At 59.5% G+C, this 18,803-nt stretch overlaps 1 protein-coding gene across 4 annotated transcripts in view; it reads left to right on the forward strand.

Moving 5' to 3' along the window:
* Positions 1-2,087: 2,087 nt before the first annotated feature.
* The window catches only part of SHANK3 (SH3 and multiple ankyrin repeat domains 3), a 390,143-nt gene continuing 373,427 nt past the window's right edge, over positions 2,088-18,803 (forward strand). Inside the window, exons 1-2 of one of the 4 annotated variants that reach the window (XM_066992893.1) lie at positions 2,088-2,231; positions 10,772-10,821. Coding sequence is in view for 2 of the 4 variants with exons in the window: in XM_066992765.1 (XP_066848866.1) it covers positions 15,209-15,254; positions 15,666-15,750 (131 nt within the window). In the remaining 2 variants the exon portion in view is untranslated. Of the gene's footprint in view, positions 2,232-2,677; positions 9,774-10,771; positions 10,822-15,175; positions 15,255-15,665; positions 15,751-18,803 lie in introns of those variants that run through there. The other 3 variants (XM_066992848.1, XM_066992765.1, XM_066992809.1) reach the window with 3 other exon arrangements.

Below are 18,803 nucleotides of genomic sequence, written 5' to 3' on the forward strand. Positions count from 1 at the left end.
CCCTTGGAGGGTGGAGAGGGGATGTGTAGGAGCTATGGCCAGTGCAGGTCTTAGGGCACGCTGGAAAGTGGCCCTGTGGACGGAGAGAAGGGCCTCATGAGGACTTGCAGCTGGCTGGATGGCTCTGCCTCTCCTGCATCACCCCTGAGCTGGGTGTGACTGCTGTGTGTGACTCATGCTGACCAAAGGTGGGACAGTTGTCATGCAGAGAGAGAGCCACCGCCTGGGACAATGCAGTAGCCTGTCCCTGGAAGGGTACATGACATTCAGGAGAGCTGCTTTGTGGGGTTGTGCAGCTGCTGGGCGCAGGTCCCCATGCAACTCGGGCGTGCCTGCCTGACTTCCTTCCCACGCAGCCCCCTCAAACACGGGTCCCTGTGCTGCACCCTGGCCACGTGCCGCTGATACTTGCACAGAGGTTGTGGAACAGAGCCAGGGCAGGGGGAGAGCAAGGCTCAGCAGATGGGGGGCATGAGGGCCTGCCAGGCTGGGCAGGTGGGGGGCCCAAAGTGGAGGGGAGGGTTCCCACTGGGAGCTGTCTGGGAAGGGCAGCGTCCCCCTTGCTCGCCGGGCAAAGGCTAGGCTGGGCCGTAGTGCTGCCGTGCAGCGCACTGCCACGAGCTCCACCTGTGTCTGCTGGTCCAGCCTCACACTCTGCCCTTCCCAAGCTCATCCCACCCGTGCGTGGCCGGGGCAGACAGCGCCCAGCCTGTCCTCTAGGCTGGGCACCATCAGTCAGCCCATTGTCCATCCGTTCCTGCTGCAGCCTCTGCTGCCATTGCAGTGCTCTCAGGGTTTCCTCCCAGCCGTGGCGCTCCCGCAGGAAGGGAGAATCTCTGCTCCGGCAAGGTGTTTCCTGGCTCCCCAGATAGGATGCGGAGGCACATCCTGACCCCTGCGTGTGTGCGCTGACCCTGAGCTGTACACGGCGTCACCAAGCCCCAGCCACGCAAAACATCCCGCAGCACTCCAGCACAAACCTATGCCCATGCAGCCACGTGTGTGCACGCAGGAGCCCATGGCCAGGCTGTGACCCAGGACGTGCAAGTGCGTCCCGCGCTGCTGGCCCAGCCCAGCTGGCAGCTGGCAGGACGCAGGGGCAGGGGTGTCCCCTTCCTGGCAGGAAAGGGGCTGAGCCGGCGGCTGCAGGTTTCCTGTAGGCTCAGGCTCTGAGGGCGTCAGGAGCCAGAGCAGCCTGAGCAGCACCACGCGGGCCCACGGCAGGTAATGGGGCTGGGCTGCAGGATCCCGGCTGCCCCAAGCATCATGCGGCTGGGGCTCCTCTGATCCCTGCCAAGACATGGGGCTGGGGCAGCCCGGGCAAGGGAAGGTTCCGCTGGCAGCTCTGGTTTCTCACCCTGGGGTGCAGAATGGGCTGTCCCAAGGGCTTTGCTGCGGGGTCAGTGGGGCTGGGCTGGCAGCAAGGGCCACGGGTCTTGGCTGTGTTCAGGCTACAGCATGGGGCAGAGCTACAGGACTGGGCCCTGGGGCAGGTCTTTTGAGCGGCATGGGGCCGGGCCGTTGGGCAGGGCTGTGGGGCAGGGTCGTGCAGCTGTGTCTGCGTTCAGTACCCGCTGCCCTGCTCTTGGTTTGTCACACTGCCGCCGTCCAGCCGGCAATGCCGGGGTCGCGGCCGTGCTGCGGCGGGGTGCCCCACGGCGGGTGCCCCACGTTGGGGTGCCCCACGGCGGGTGCCCCACGGCGGGGAGCGCCGCTCCCCGCCCACGTCGGCTGCCGCTGGCCGCGGGCACCTCCCGGGGGCCGCGGGCTCGGCGGGAGCGGCGGGGCCGGGCCGGAGGGTGCGGGGGAGAGACCGGGGGCCCGGAGAGCCCGAGCGCCGGGGGGTCGGGGAGCACGGGGGGCGGGGGCAGGCGCGGGGAGCTCCGGAGCTCGGGGCAGCCGGGCAGCCCCGCACCGCGGCGGCCGCAGGCGCCGGCCGGCCGTCGGAGCGCGGGGCGGAGACCCTCGGCGCCGTGTGCGAACTTTCCCCGGCGCCCTCCCCTCCCCGCGCACAGGCTCCCCGTCGCCATGACGACTCCTTAAACTAACGCCCCACCGCCGCCGGCGGGGGCCGACTTCGCGGAGGATCCGCCGCGCTCGCCGCGATCCTCCCCGCGCCCCGCCGCCCCCGCCCGCTCCGCGCTGCGGCTCTCCCGCTGCCGGCGGCCGCCGCTGCCCCCGGCCGCGCCGCGGCTATGGTGGCTCGGGCCCCGCCGCCCGCCGCCCCGCAGGTAAGAGCGGCCCCCGGGGCAGGGCCGGCGCCGGGGCGGGCGCGAGGCGGGCGCGCGGAGAGCCCGCGGCGGCGGCGGCGGCGGCGGCGGCGGGGCCGGGGGCGGCGGGCGCCGCTCGCGGACGCCGCTGGGCCCCCGGAGCGCGCCCCGGGGCGCGGGGCTGCGCGCTCCGGCCGAGGCGCGGGGCGCTTCTGTGGCGCGCGCGGGGACGGCTCCGCGTGGCGGCGGGCGGCGGCGGGGCTGCCCGGCGGGCTCGGGCAGCGGCGCGGGGGAGCCGCGGCCGGCAGCGGGTCCGTGGGCGGGCGGAGCCGTGGCTCCGCGGGCTCGTCTGCGGGGAGCGGGTGCCGCGGGCTGCGGGCCGGGTGTCCGGGCGGACGGGGGCCGCGGCGCTCGGCGGGGCGTCCGCGCTGGGCGAGGCGGGGGGCCGGGGGCCGTGGTTTGCCTCAGCGCGCTGCCTCGTGGGGTCCGTGGGTTGCGGTGGGGTTATGCCCTGGGAACGGGGCCACGGTGTGCGGTCTGGCGCGTCTGCGCCGGTGAATCTGGGCCACGGTTTGTGGCTGGGTGTCCGTGCTGGTGTTAGGGGCACCGGTGAGCGGCTGGACGAATGATCCGGGGAATGGGGCTGTGGCTTGCGTGGGGTTGTGTATTGGGACATGGAGTGGCAGTCGTGGTTTGCTGTGGCAGGTGTTGGGGGATAGGAATCATGGGCTGCGCTAGGGTGCCAGCACTTAAGGACAGGAGCTGTCGTTGGCACTGGTGTGCCTGTGCTGGGGAGCGAGGGCTGTGACGTGCTACGGGGTATGCAGGTTGGAGAGGAGGGTCTGTGGCTGTAGTGGGGGCGTATTTGGGGGGATAAGGGCTGTGATTTGCAGTGAATTGAATGTAGCTGGGGGTAGATGCCATGGTTTGCAGTGACACGTACGTGCTGGGAAGTAGGGGCCATGATTTATGGTTGGGTGTACGTGCTGGGGAACGGGAGCCCTGCTTTCTGGTATCATGCACACAGGCGCAGTGTGCCTCAGAGGGTAGGGACCATGATGCCTGTGGCATGGTCCAGAAGCATTTAAACAGAGCAGGGTTACTTCTGGTGAGGGCACATCATTGTTTTTGTAACACGTCTCTTTTTGATCTTTGCGTACCTGTGTATAACTGAGCCTATCCACACCCAGGGCTTTGCACATACCTGTGCATGATGCTCAGCACACCATTTTTCCATGTGTTCTGTTGTCAGTATGTAAGCACAATTTGTGTAGTCAGGCATCTCCAACCCAGTCTCTTCTGGATAATGTGCTGTCCTCTAGACTCAGGATGTGCTGTACAGTCCTGTGTGCGGGACTTATGTGGCCATGCTTCTGTGCCTGGGCCTCAGTTTGCAGTTTTGGCCTGCCCCCTGATGTCTTGGGGAACTGCTGGAAAAATGGGAGTCTGCCATTCTCCTCCTCTTCTAAAAATGGGTCAAGGAAGCAGGAAACTCCAGAGCTGGATTTGCACAGGTACTGGTACACACGAGTGTCCGTGTTTGTGTGAATCAGGATGTGAGAATGAAGAGACGGTAGCCCTGGAAGCAAACAGGATTTAAACAGGAACTGTACCTTCTGTTTCTTGCCTTAATGCCTATGGACAGGGATCCTCAAAGGCTTCAGTGATGTAAGGGTTACATCTGTCAAGCATCTGTGAGAAACATAGTCAAACAGGAGGCTAGCTGTGTAACCATGCCTATAGCAAATGTCTTGCTGTGTTAGCATACCAGCTGCTCTTTTAGCTGTAGTGTGTTTGTGCCAGAGCCTTGGGTTGCAAGGAGAGGAGATGAGGGCTAGGGAATGACCTTGGCACAGTTCTGCTCTTGTCTTGGCCTAGGTGCCCCAGAAGGTGTCTTTGCCTGGGATGTGCAGTTGCTCTTGGCTGGTGTCTCCTAGGCTGGCCAAGTAGTGCTTGCTGCAGCCCTTGCAAATGTGGATGTTGCACAAGAGCCTGCACCCTGAGAGTGTGAGTGTGAGCTTGAATCTTTGGGATTGTATGGCTGTGCGTGAGATGCAGCACATTTTGCGTGCATTGCTTGCATGCAGGCACTGAGGCTTGGGGCTGGGCTTGCAAGGGAACTGAGTGGGAATAGGGATGGCTCTTACATGCTAGGGACCTTTTCCACCAGAAATTCATAAATTTCACTCAACGCTTTTGTTGTCGTTCTCTCTCAATAGTGACATACAGGTAATGGAGACAATGCATAACAAGTTTCCATAGTTTATTTATTTTTAACTAACACTTAGATTCATTACAAAGTTCTTGTGCATGTGGCAACAGAGATTGAGAGGGGGAAAAAGGGCACAAAGGAGGATATTACAAGGTTCTTTTTTTAGATAATCTTTTTTTTTTCTGTTTTACAGCTTAGAACATGTAAATATTCACACAACACCTAAGTATTCTTGATGTTGTTGGTATTTTCTTGATAATGAATAATCTATACTCTGTGTTTTGTACCATATCGTTTAGTTAAACCACTGTTATCTTATAAAAGTGCACATGTACAAGCAGCCCATTACAGAATAGTCTGTTGAGATTTCAGCCAGATAAAAATTGTTACTGCTGCTGTCTCCACACGGGAGGTGTGGGGCAGGGCGTGGGGCTGTGTGGGGTGCATGGGGCAGCAGGCTGAGGCTGGGTGCAGGGCTGGCAGGCTGGGCTCCCTTCCCTGTCTTGCGGAGAGCAGGAAGGTGTGCGTGGAGCTGGGGTGCCCAGCGGGGTGAGGTTCCCTGATGGCGGGACTACAGGGCCCTTGGGCTGCCTGCAGGCAGGTCCTGCCCTGCAGCATGGCAGACAGCGTCTCGCTGCTGTGGGGCATTGCAGAGCCAGGCCAGCATCTGGCCATGGCATTTGGGGTAGCACTGGGCATGTTGCTGTGTAAGCCGGGCAGGGGCATGTGTGGCTGTGATGGAGTTGAGCCGCTTCTGCTGGCTGCATTCAGGCCCTCAGAGTGGCAGGGACCAGCCACAGCCCAAGGTAATGTCACGAGCAGTGCTCTGGGCTCCTGCCTGCTGGCGCAGGAGATAAGAAGGAGCTGAGAGGGGAACAAACGAGCTGGCGCCGTCAGAGCCAGGATAGGATCGGTTGTGCCCTGCCCCAGTCTGCCTGCCTCCTCCCAGCACTGCACCCAGCGCTGCCAGCTTGGATGCTGGGACCTGCTGGTCCAGTTCTGCCCTTGACACTGGGGACAGAGGGGGCACAGCTGCCCCAGGGGCAGCAGAACTGTGGGGCGGGGATCCCCTCTGCAATGGCAGACCTGTCACAGGGGAGGCCATGGAGCTAAAACGAGCACAAAGAGTAAATTGCCATCCCACTCCTAAATGCAGCTGAGCTGCTGTAACTGTGACAACAGGCACAAGCGCTGGCTTCTGAGTGCCTTGGCTCCCATTGGTAGCGTAGGAAGGGGGAGTCAGCGCTGGCTTTGTGGAAGTCTCTCAAGGATCAGCCTAAACTTTTAGGGGATCAGGTGTCTGTGTCACTACTGAACAGCCAGGCTGCCCATCTTCTTGTGGGGAGCAGAGTGGATGGAGACTTTTGTAACCCAAGAAGCAGGTCGATGAGGAGGATCATCTATCATTAAATATTGAAAGATCTTCTTTGGCTGCGACGTATTCTTCACTCCCTGGCAGCAGCTCTGTGAGTTTATGATTCTGGATTTTGGATAAAGACTCGTTTGTGGCCGCACAAGTGACTTTGGAGGGGCATGGGGCTGTGCAGTGCCTGGGACGGTGCAGGAGGGAGCACTGGTGCCTGTTCTCATCCCAGCACTTCCCCGCAGGCAGAGCTGGGCCTAGCTGAGCCGCTGGCACGTGTGCGTGGTGTTCACCCCACAAGCAGCCTCTTGCACCTCAACTTGCCATGAGCCTTTCAGTGTGGGGCTGGTGGTTGTGCTCCAGCCCAGCAGCATTTTGTATTTCAGCTGCTGCTTTGAGGTGCTGGTCCTTTGGAAGGAGGTGACTCTTTGGGCTGCAGTTTCATGCTAAGGTGGGTGGTTGTGTGAGCTCAAGAGCAGCAGAGAGACAGGGGTGGGTTTGGCAGTTGGCTGGGACTTGTTTGCACAGAGAAACCCGAAGTGCAGTTAGGTTTAGGGCTGTGTTTTTCCTCAGGACAGAACTGACTGGTCCTGGACTGTGTCACACCTCCTTACGGTCTCCCCAGCTAGGGACCACGGGGCTCCACCACCCTGGGCGAGGCTGGTCTGTGTGGCTGATTTAAGGAGTGGTTTAAACTTCCTGGTCTGGATCCTTCTGCTTTTTATAGACATCCTCAGGGGAGTGCAAAGAATGGCAGGAAGAGCAGCAGCCCCGTATGCGCTCAGCCCCAACGCTATTGTTCAGCGCTGGCTGGGGCCTTCCCCATGGGAAGCTCAGCGCAAGGCTCAGTGACCTCCTCACAGCCTGATGTAACATTTCCTGGCCTTGGTGGAAAGGGACTACAGCTCCCGGCATGCTGCGGGGATACAGGGCATCACGCTGGGGTTCGGGCTGCAGGACATACCCCTTTGTCGACACTCCTGCTCTTCCACTGGGTTGCAGATCCCTGGGGCTGTGACAAGAGCCTGCTAGGGCATGATGGTAGTGCTGTAGCTCGTCCTGCCTGCCTGCTGACCTCTTGCATGAGTCCTGCAGGCCCTTGGGGTGCCTGGAGCATCTGTGCTGCATCAGGCTGTGCTAGGCTGGGCTCTGGCACAGTGGCAGTTTGGCTGTGGGTATGGCCGGAGCAGTGGCTGGGCTTGGGCTTGCATGGAGATGTGCAGTGGTATCTGCTCGTGGCTCTTCATCTCCTGGCCCTGGGTTCGTGGCTGCCCACTGCTGGGGAAAGCTTTGCCTGCAGATCTTGTCTGGAGCAGCTGGAGCAGAAGATGTCAAGGATGACAAGGATGATGCGTCCTCAAGCATGCATGTGAGAGGGAATAAGCGGCATTGTCCCTCTGTGGGGCCAGGGCCCTGGGACATCTCAGCAGGCAGAAATGGGCAGGTCTTCTCTGCACGAACTCTGATCACAGGCATCTCTGTGAGTCCCACTTGCCATATCATAGCCCTATGGATGTCTCTCCATGCAGACACATTCCCACAGCCCTCCTGATGCAGGAATCTCCAGATGCTTCCCAGTTCCCAGTTCTGTCCTGGGGACAGTTTTACTTCTGCTAACTTCACTTCTGATCATGTCATGCTCGTTAGACTGCTGGGGACCAGCTGCTGAGATCACTGTGAGCTCTGTTATCTTTGAAAGAGAAGAAGCTGAACGAAAAGCAGGAAGTCTGGACATTCACAGTAAGAGTCAAACTTGGACCGGTGAAAGGCAGAATTGCCATTTGTGAGCAAGAACAACAACAGGACAGCCTCCCTGGTGCTCTGAACAAGGTCCCTCTGGCTGCACAGGCAGCAGACTCCTCAGGGACTGGGAGGGCTCAGATACTGGCAATGTACAAGCTACAGTCTAAACACATTGCAGATCATCTGCATAATTTATTCCTCTGTGAAGAGTTTAATTTATCAGGTCCAATAATAAACTCATAAATCTCCTTTGCCTGTTATCAGGGTTGGGAGGAGATGCTCGTATTATAAGGATTTAATTTAGCTCCCGAGCTGCTTCCTGTGCAAACTGGTGCTTTGACATTACAGGATGCGTGCTCATGTGGCCAACATTGCACTGGGCCCTTGTCACAGGAGGACAGAAAGACAATGCTTGAATGGCTGGTGTCAGGACGAGTCCAGGAGGTGGTCATGCTGGCCTGGGTCTGTTGTGGAGGCTGGGTGGACAGATGAAGGTGCAGAGGATAGGTGGGAGGAAGAGCCGTCGTGCTGGAGATGGAACAAGATCCCTGTAAGTGCTGAGTACCGCTCTGCAGCTAGGAACAGCCCTCTGGGGCCAGCCCTGCTGTCCTAGCCCATCTCTGACTCTGCCCGAGGCAGCAGAGGAAGCAGCAGAGGCTCCCCGTGTTGAGAAGGTGGAGACCAGCTGCCTCCATGTGAGACTCGATCCTGCTCACCGTCAGCAGGCCTCGGTGGAGCCCTGCAGAATGGGGTTTCACATCCATGCCAGATTTCCTGCCACTGATTGAGTTGCTGGTGTCATTGCCCATAGAAACATCTAGACCTGGTTGGAAACTTGCAAAGCTCTGGTCCTCAAGGGCTTCCTGTGGCAGTGAGTTGCACCGTCTCATTATGGGTTTGTGACAGAACATTTCCTTTCTTAGCGCGAGGTTCCACTGTATTTTCCATTGCCCTTAAGCTGCAAGATGAAAAGAGCAGAAACGTTGTCTCCTTTCTGCAGACTGTTCAGGATGTTACAGCCTTTTATCTGGGTTCCTTCTTATTTGCCTCCTTTCTTAAGGCAGCCATCCCAGCTCTTTCCTTTCTCTTCTTATGACACTTTTCCTAGTCCCTTGGCCACTCTTGCCTCCTGTTTGAGTCCCCTTGCCTTTGCAGTTTCCTGGGGAGCCCTGGTACCCCCACTGCACCCAGGACAGCTGTTCAGGCGCTCATTCCCCAAGCACTCTGTTGCCTGTCTTGCTCCCAGCCATTGCCTGCAGTGCCCCAGTGTTCCTGGTCCCAGGGGAATGGTGGAAGAGTGCACGGAGTGCTTGGCTGGGTGCAAATGTGGAGCCCTGGGTCCCCAGCATAGCTACTTGGGCTGTGCCCTGGCTGGGTAAGCAGCAGCCTCAACCTGAGGCCTTGGTGTGGTCTTGCTGGAGAAGGCTCCCACAATCCAGACCGCTGCCTGTGGCTGGGTGGTGTGGTTAAGCGCCTGTCCAACAGCCATGTGGACGCCCAGAGGGTGTGGAGCTGGGCCACCAGGTGTGACGGGTGTCGGCGTTGTGCTACCCTTGGTGACTCGTAGCCATGCTGTATAGCTCCAGCCCAAACCCACTGTGTCCCGGGGCTGAGGCTGCCCGGAGGCAGCAGGGTGAGTGAGGGCATGAGCTGCACAAAGTGCCTTTGGTGGGTGGGGAGCTCCTGCTCTGCAGCACCACACAACCCTTTGTCCAAGTGTCCTAATTGCAGCAAACGAGTCTCCCTGCAGTGTTGACAGCAGTGGTGCACAAGGGCTGGGGCTGCTGTGTGCCCTTGAGCCATGTTATGTGCTGCAGTGAGGGGTTTCAGATGGTACATGGTGGGCGGGAGGCTGTGTGGTGTCACCCCTCTGGCCCCAAGCCCTGCAAGTCTGGGCTCATCCAGGTTTGATGTTCCTATGGGCACGGCAGTCCACTGCCTCAGCATCTGCCTGTCCCAGCCTTGGTATTCCCAGTGCTCAGGGATGGGAGAGAAGCTTCTTTCACTGCGGCCGATGCATGTCCAAGCAGGACACGTGCGTGCCCTGTGCTGCTTTGTTTAGGTCTGACATAAGCTGCTGCAGTAGGTTTCCTCTGTTTTAGCAGCACAGGTGTCCCGTGAGCTTTTCTCAGGAGAGAGGTCAGCAGGGTGGTAACAGCTATGTCCGGAGCATCGTGTGAAGGCCGCGTGGTGACCTCAGCAGCGTCACTTTACAGAGGCACACAATAGCCGCTGAGTTTTCCAGGTGAATCGCAGTGCCTGTGGTACCTCTGCCAGTTGAATGGAATACATCTTGTAAAATGCTGAAAGCCTGGTGGCACCCAGCTGCCTGCGTGGTGCACCACGCGTGCTCTGCAAAAATGGGATCCTTGCCGCGGCCCCTTCCCCCCCCACAGCACCTTGCACTTGCCGACACCAGCTGCAGCACAACAAGCGTACTCCGAGAAATCCCAAGTCATACATTTTTAATTTTCTACAACAGAGCAGCCATTTCAGCCACTCACCCAGAAAGGATCTTTAATGAGAAACAAGGATAGAGAGCATGCACATTTCCAGCACACAGGAGAGCAGAGGCACTATGGAAACACTCTGCTCTCTCCTGGCTGCCTGTCACTGTTCTGAGTTTAGCCTGGTGAACTTCCTTCCTGATCTTGTGAAGGTAGGCTCTGCAGGTGCCTTGGGGCTGGTGCCTGAAAAAGAGGAGCTGGCTCTTGGCATAGCTGGTGTTGGTCTGGAGCCAGCCCCTGCTCTCAGGCTCAGTCCTGCTGAGGAGTGGGAGAGGCATGTGGGAGGGAGTCCTGCTGACCCACGGCTGTGCCAGCTCCCTGCTCTCCTGCCCGTGGTTTTCAGGAAGTTGCATTGCCCTCAGACACAACTTTGCCCCATGCTGCGTTGTCAGCAGCGATGTGGAGCTGCCGGTCCCTTAGCCTGCCTGGGTGTGGAGGGAGCCCCTCAGGTCCCCTGCTGGCGATGTGGGCAGGAGGCCGGGGCAGGGCAGCTCCAGTGCAGCAGGGCAGTGGGCATTGCTGCAAGCCGTGGATGACGCTGCTGCTCTCCCTGCTGTCCTGTGGATTTGCTCTGGGATGCTCCTGTTCCCTGACTCAGGTCCTAGGAGGGTCTCCACATCTCCCTGCTGTCCTGAGGCTGCACCAGCTCTCCCTGGGCAGACATAGGTGTAGCGTGCTTGGGGCCTTTCATGGGGTGCATTGCACTGATAATGTCCTTGCTGTCTGTTATCTGCAGGTTGATGAAGAGGGAGTGCTGTGACCCTGTGCCCGTGACAGTTGTTTCAGGTAAATGCTGTTTTTTTCTTCCCTTTCTGCCTTTGGAAATGCCCTGGGCCTCCCAGCAGGAGGTGAGGCTGGTGAGGGCCCTGCTGCCTCTGCCTGGGAGGGCATGACCTGTCTGGGGCACTGGGGATGGAGACCTGGCCAGTGCTCTTGAGCAGCAGCATGGAGGACTTGAGGGCAAAAATGGGGCTTTTGAGGGCTGGAAAAGGATGGAGGGTGTCAGACTGAAGGGAACAGGGTGCATTCAGGCAGGTTGTAAATGATGCAGAAGCAGTTATGAGTCAGGAGTAGGTCATCACATCATAAATGTGCCTTGAGGAGATATCAAAAGGAAAAGACAAGGGGAGAAAGGGTCCGCCCAGACCCTTCCCTCTGGGATCCAGCACGCCATCTCTCACAGAATCCTCCCAGGTCCATCCAGCTGAGATATAGCATCACTGACTGGGGCAAGTACCACTGGTCTTGGAGGACAGGAGGCTCCTGGTCATCTCACTGTTGTGAGTGCTTCTTCCAGCCCTGGCTACTCAGATGCTGACTCATGCAATGGGGCTTTTTCCTGCCCTGCCTAAGGAAGCTGAACCCTTTGCAAGCGCTGCCTGTCCCCATAGCTGATGTGGCTGGTGTGGGATCATGTCACCCCACAGCTGTGTCTGAACTGGGTGCTGTGTGCATGCTGTGCTACAGGGCAGGACAAGATCTCAGTGGGAGCTCTGGGGGACTATGCAGTGTGCTCTGAAGGGCATTTTCTTTGGACACACAGAGAAATTTAGGCTTTTGGTGCTGCTTCCATGGCTGCTGTCAGGCTGACATGAGGGAGGCTGCAGAGCCATGGTGTGAGGCCAGCCAGCACCATGTGTGCATGGCTAACCTGCAGCACCACTGCTGATGGGTGCCAGAACTCCTGTCCCTTAGGAGAATCAAAGCAGTGGTGGATGCCCCTACCCCAGGATGCCAGGACAAGAGTCAGGGGTGCATGCTTCCTCCCAGGGCACTGAATGGATGCGGGCAGGGAAGGGATGTAGCCGTGTCTTATTGTGACTGTGGTAGGGCAAGAACTTGGCACAGAGCTATATAAGGACAGACAGAGCTACACCAGGGACAGGGAGGCACTAGAGAAAGCACAGGGAGGAGTGCTGGGGAGCCCATGGCTGGTGGAAATGTAGCTTGAGCTGTAAGACCCAGCTGGGAAAAGGCAGGGGAGAGATGTCCTTTAGGAATGGAAGACAGCAAATGACAAGTATCTGCTCGTGGTCTGGGGCTGACTCTCTCCATTCTTTGCTTGGCAAGAGACCCAATTTCCTGCCCTGGTCTCTGCCCTGCCCCTCCTGTTTGCTCCTCTGAGCAGCCTTCTCCCTCCCGTCTCCCATGGGGTCTCTTAGTGCCCGGCAAGGACCCCAGCGCCAACTAGGCACAGCACCAGCTGGTTCCTGCCACTGGAGGGTCTGGTGGATGCTGTTTCTGTGCACTGGGTGTGCACACCTGGAGTGCGTCCCTGAGGGTGTGTTCCCACCTACTGCTCACCATGCACCAGTGCAAGAAGTGCTGGGGCTTGCAGGGGAGCCCGACTCCAGCTTCTGCCCCTGTCTCCTGCCAGCCCCATTCACTGCAGGTATTTGCCGTGCACACATCCCAGAAGTCCTGCCCTGGGGAAGGGGCGAACTGAGAATTGCAGGACTCCAGTGCACGCACAGGCCCCATGGACACCTCTGTGGGGCTGGGGCTCAAGAACTGCCAGGCTCACCCAGCCCTCTTGCCCTGTGCACTTGGCAGGCTGAGCTGTGGCGTGCAGCCTGCAATGTGTAGGCTTCAGTGTAAAGGTTTGGAAACCAGAGGATGAGACAAAGGAAAAGTAAAATACTAAGGCACAAGAATACTGAGGTGCTTTTTCTGAGCATGGGTCTGGCTTCAGCGGGCTCTTTCACAGACTGCAGCTTCATTCCAGGACCCCTACAACATCACCTTGTAAATCCTGCAGCTAATTCAGGCTGCCTGTGCAGGGCTGCCTGTGCTGCGTGGGCTGAGCTGTGTGGGCTGTGCTGCGTGTTTCCGTGCAGGGGTGGGCTGTGCTGCATGGGCTGTGCTGCGTGGGCCACACTACGTGCTTCCGTACAGGGGAGTTGCTGTGCCATGCCATGCTATGTCGTGCTGTGACGTGCTGTGCTGCACCGCGCCGTGCTGTGCTGTGCTGCGCTGTGCCGCGCTGTGCCGTGCTATGCAGTGCCGTGCTACACTGTGCTGAGCCATGCTGTGCTGGGTGGCTCAAGGCTGGGGAGTGGCTGTGCCCTGAGTGGTGCTTTCCAGAAAAGCTGTAGGGCTGTGCCAGTTGCCTAAGCATTGGCTGCCTATGCAGGGCAGGTGCAGCCTTGAAATGTGTGCAGTGGGCTTGAATTGTGCTTTTATTGAGAGGTGGACATTTTTCCAAGCTGTTCTTTTACTGGCTTGTGAGTTCAATGAAGTCAGTCCTTCCTGCTCCAAGAGTGCATCCACAACTTGCTGGGCCCAAAGCTGAATGCTGTGGCAGCATCATTTCTGAACGCTTCCAACAGATTGCTCCACAGAAGGCAGCACTCTCACTTGGACAAAATTCCTCCTCCTTGCTCAGCAGCAACACAGCAGATTCCAGTGGGAGCAGGGCCCTGTGGAGCTGGGCTCGGCCAAGGCGAACCCCATTGCAGGGCTTTGTTCCTAACCCTAAAGGAGCAAATTGTCCTCCCCAGCTACAGCAGGAGCCCATGCCTGGGGGACGCAGGGAGGCTGCCGTTGAGCCTGGAGTCTGGCTCAGTCCTGCCTGGATCTGTCCTGGCATGGCTGCCTGGCCAGCTGCTGCTGGCTCCTGTGAGTGCAGCAGCTCTGCCCTGCACTGCTCTGAAGGGTGGGATGGGGCTGGAGGCAGGGATGTGGGGAGGGGAGGATGCCAAGGAGGCGATTAGCTTCTCAGTCCCAGACAAACAGATGGAGGCAGCGTTATCCTATTACCAGAGCTAAGCAGGAGAAGCCGAGTAGTGAGTGCAGGCTGACTGATCAGTGCGCACGCCGGGCTCCTGCAGAGGCAGGATGCTTTTCTGGGGTGGAATCCTCCCCGACACTGGCTCTGGCTCTGGATAGCGGCTGCACCTGGGCAGCACGGAGTCCCTGGAAACAGGTCAGGTACACCCCCCATCCCAGACATGGGTGCAGCACCTCCAGCCCTGCGCCCTGCAATCTGCCTCTGGGGCCTGGAGTGTCAGTGGGGGTGGGCAGGACACCAGCAAGTGTGGGGCACCAGTGCAGCGTGGGGCTGTGCTGGGGCTAGGCCCAGGCCATCACCGGTGAGGCTGAGCCAGGGGGATCGTGATGGGCCTCCCCAGTGGCAGTGACGGGAGGGTGGGTCAGTCCTGCTAGCCGTGGGGCTGTCCAGGTTGCTTCAGGGATTGTGTAATTCCTGGAGGTTCTTGGTTTTCTTGTTTCCCATTGCCTTGTGCTGCTCCTGAGCTGGAGCCAGGAGAGTGGAGATTGCAACAGGTACAGGGCAGCTGGGGTGTCTGTGCAGCCCTACGTCTGTGCCTGCAGGGCAGGGCAGTGCTCGATGGCGAGCTGGCTCAGCCTGGTCCGTGGCATTGCCCACGCGCCCAGGGACTGGGTGTTTTGCCTGGCTGCACAGCCATGGGTCTGTGCTGCTGCCCACTCTGCAGGGATGCAGAGGTGCTTGCTGAGATGAGGGTGCTAGGTGTGGGGACCTAACACTCAGATTTACTTGTCCTTGGGCTGTACCACCTTTGTGGGCTGTGTTTATGTGCAGTTGTGCCCAGGGGTGGTGTGGGAAGATGGAGGGAACAGCTGCATTTTCTGACAGCCTGTCTGTGGTGGGTCAGGCACTGGGGTCTTGTCCCTCTCAGCTGCGTCCTCACATGAATCCAACCCAGGCATTTTCCTCTTCTGCATCGGGGGGCTGTGTGTGTGGGGTTGGTCCTTATGCTCTTGGCTCTGCCCGAGGAGCTGGTGAAGGCTCAGCGACTTGTGGGACAGGAGGAGACACTGCTCTGTCCAGTGCACACCTCCAGGCAAAGTCGTCTGTGGCCAGACTGGTCCAGAGGTCTCTGCAAGGCTCTGACTCCCTGCTCTGGTTGCGAGGGTGATTTCCAGGTGTTCCCATCATTTTGAGGGTGGTGCAGTGCCACCAGTGGGGCTCTTGGCACACAGGTCCGTCCCCGGCCCTGCTGGTGCTGTGCAGCTGCGTGACCTGCAGGCCGGGCGGGCAGCAGGCTGCTGTGTGGGTGCAGGATCAGGGGACCCCGACCGGGGTGCACAGGGCCCTGCACGTGCTCGTGAGAGCGTGTAGCTGTGGTTACCAAGGTGACTGTGTTAAGTGATGTTCCTATGGCTACGCACCGCTGGTGCTTGGAGTTACTGCATGGGGGGAAGGGGGGGCAAAACCCCCAGGATGCCGGTGTTTCTGGGTGAGGCTGTTCTCATTGCAGCAGTTGCCTGGCTCCAGCTCCAGAAGTGCCTTCCTGTGACGACTGTCACACACCAGGGGCTCTGCTGGGCTCTGCAGACCTGGAGGGCCCAGGGCTGTACTGGCTGTGTACTGCCTATGCCCAGCTCTGTGCCCAGCAGGGAAGCAGACACCACCTTGGGATGGGCTTGGAGCAGACCCTGCATGGGGAGGGGGCTCTGGGGACACCTTCCCTGTTTGAGCAGCAGCCACTGCATCCCTGGTGCCCTGCGTGAGCAGTGCCAGCTCCCATGAGTTGCCCTCGTGGCACAGAGAGCCCGCAGATTCCAGCTGCATTACAGGGCAGTAGGTTCTGCAGGCTTTGAGGTCTTCAGCCACTGCCGCCCTCCTTCAGGCTCTGTCCCTCCCTTAGGTCAGGAACATCCCATGTGTGCCACAGGGACAGGCTGGGGCGCTGCGCCTGTGATGCCGACTGAGCACATGCTGCACTGCAAAAGGTGAGGGCGGCCAGGGAGGAAAGACAGCAGCCCCTGATGCTTTGCCGGGAACTGGGACAGATGTGGAAGGGGGCTGTGGGACAGGAAACAATGGGGACGTGCCCCATCTCCTCTGATGGGGAAAAGCTTGGGGAGAGCAGTCGGAGAGGGAGAGGTCACATCTGGGAGGTGGTTCTCCCCGCTGTATTATCCGGGGCTGAGCCAGGCTAGGGGGGCTCAAGCAACTGTTGTCACGTGGGCTCTCTCCTGGTGGTGCTGGCCATGGCTGGGGCAGCTGCTTACATCCTGCTGCTGCTGTGGGAACCTGGAGTCCTGCACAGAGACATTCTTCCTGAGGCTGTCAATGGTTCAGAGCCCAAGGATTGAGTCTGGGATGCCCCAAACCTCAAACTGCCTAAGGTTTAGCTGCTCTTATGACAGACCTGGACCTAGCTGGCTCAAAGAGGGTGGGGAAGTAGCCAGGGTGCAAGCAGCAGACTGTGGAGATATGTACTCGTGACGCAAGCCTGGATTTCAGAGACCACACAGAGGCATGGACAAAGGTTTTGGTGCCTCTCTATGTGCATGTGGCAGGGGACAGCAGGACAGCTATTAGGGATAATGTTTGGGAGCCATGGCACCGAAGCCTCTTGTCCAAGGGCTCTGCAGAAGGGATCCCCTGTGAATTGCCACCTCCAGGCACTGCAGCTGCCTCCAACACCCACACAACCGTGCAAGGACAGTTCAGAGGTTCCCCTGCCCTGTGCTGGACACTAAGGCACAGGTGAGCTCTGGTGTTCCTGGGCATGCACTGCTTTGGTGCCAGATGCTGCTCCTTTTCTTTCTGCTCCTCACTGGGGTCTGTACCACAATGCTGTTGCCCTGGGAAAGCCAGCACTGGTGCAGCAGGTCCAATCCCAGTTGTTGCGGGAGTCGCCCTTTAATCATCTGCACATCCCCAGTGACCCAGTAACCCTGGCAGGCTGAGAGAAGGAAAATCAATTGGCAGTAGAATTACCCATTGAGCCCTGTAGGACACAGGCCATAGGCAGGCTGATCAATGAGCGTTGCTCCCCGTGCCCTCTCCCCTCTGCCCTCTCCCTTCTCTCATTAAATCCGTGCATCTTAATACTCCATCTGGGGCCACTGCAAGCATATACTGTGCTCCTGTCACCCAGCCAGGTACTCTCCCTTGCTCAGCTCCCTGGAGTGAAGACCTCTCTCTGCTCCTTCTAGCGGCTGTCCCCGTCTTGTGCAGGCTGGCCTTCTGCTCTTGGTGCAGGAGATGCCATGAGAGCTCTCTTGGATGTGCTGTCACCCCTTTGCTGGGCACAGGTGAAGAGCAAGCCCTAGTAGGCGAGGGCAGGGTGGCCAGCACTCCTCTGCTGTGCTGGAGACTGTGGCGACAGGTCAGAGGGGCTGTGATGGCATTGACCTCCCTGCCAGCTCTGCCGGTGAGGTAGATGGGAGCTGCACCCAGCAAGGGAGCACGGCTAGGTTTGCCACCCCACTTTGACCTGCCCGCCAGCGAGGGAGGGAGCAAGCAGCCCTCCCAGCTGGTGTGCAAAGCCACTGCTGGGACAAAGCACCTGCATGGCGCTGATCCTGCACATGCTGTAGCCCAGTATGGGGTGGGCGCGGATGCAGCCCAGCCTGTCACAACACGGACTGAGGATGGGGCTGCATCCAGTGCCTGCCCCTGCCCACATGGGGCGGGGACGCGCTGGTGCCTGGGTCATTGTTGGAGGACATGGGCAACAGCGGTGAAGGAAGAGGCTGAGCTGGTGCAGGCTGCTTTGCGCTGCCTGTCATGCGCGACTGGGACGGAGCCATGGCAAAGAGCCCGTGCCCAGGCAAGCCATGAGGACGGCTCTGGCTCTGCTGTGCCCTGCATCTGGGCAGGCCCTGGGCACAGCAGCAGGTGACCAACCCAGGGTGGCCTGTGGGAGCCCCAGCACCCTGCACGACGTGCTGCGCTCAGCCCTGCAGTGGGGTTGAGCAGCGCTGTACCCCCTGGCCCCATCCCCCCCTGTGGAGGCCAAGCCTTCCGCAGCGCTTGCGGCCATCGACCGCACGCTCCAGCTGCAGCTGCAGCCGCCCCTGGTAAATCAGTAACTAGCTTGTGTGAGCGAACGGCACTGCCTGTCCCATGGGCATCGCCAGCCAGGCGCAAGCGGACGCTCCCCAGTTCTTTGAGGTGAGGGCTGACTCGCTGCGGTGGTGTGGGAGGGCAGGGCTCTGAGCAGGGCTCTTAAAGGTGACCCCGGGCTCCCCAGCTCTGGGGGGACTCAGGGGTGATGAGGCGTGCAGGCGCCGTGGCTGGGTTTGGTACTGCTGCAGGAGCGGAGCCGGGAGAGCTGTGGCGGCTGCTGGAGCTGGTGCCAGCCGCGGGCTTTGGAGGGGCGAGCGTAGCCTGGGGCTCTGCAGCTGTGCCATGGATCTGGCAGGGCAGGGGGAGTGCGGATGGACCTGCTGCCCTGTTCCCAGTGCAGGTGGGTGGATGTGCTGCCCTGTCCCTAGAGCAGCTCTCTGGGTGCTAACCTGAAGTGTGTACCTGTTGGGCCTTCTACAAGAAGCTCTCCCCTGCAACTGTGACAGCCCCAAGGCGTGGGGCCTCTTCCCAGTGCTCCCAGCAGTGATAGCACTGTGTGCTCCTCTCCACACCCACCAAGTAGTGATCCCCTGGCAGGACACTGGGTCTCCCCCTAGCTCCTGCTTGCAATGGTGGTGCCCCCACCCACAAACCCTGTGCTGCAATGGGGGCCCTGGAGCACCAGGACCTGGTACAGGCTGTGCCCTGGTGTGTGGCTGTGGGGCACAGCTGGAGTGTGCATGTCTCTCCCATAGACCAGCACCAAGAAGTCCCCAGTCCCTGGGGTGCTGCATGAGCTGTCGCTCCTGCCATCTCCCCCAGGAAAGTGGCATTTGTGCTAGAAAGCAGCATCTGCAGCCTCCTGTGATATGCCCCAGGCACAGGCAAGCCTAGGGACATGGTGAGCCAGGTGCTCCATACGTGTCGTATCTCTGAGACATGTCTGCCTATTCCTCTAAGGGCCAGGCCTGCAGGAATCACA

The sequence above is a fragment of the Anser cygnoides genome, chromosome 1 (assembly GCF_040182565.1).
Source record: "Anser cygnoides isolate HZ-2024a breed goose chromosome 1, Taihu_goose_T2T_genome, whole genome shotgun sequence".
In the NCBI taxonomy this organism is placed as follows: domain Eukaryota; kingdom Metazoa; phylum Chordata; class Aves; order Anseriformes; family Anatidae; genus Anser; species Anser cygnoides.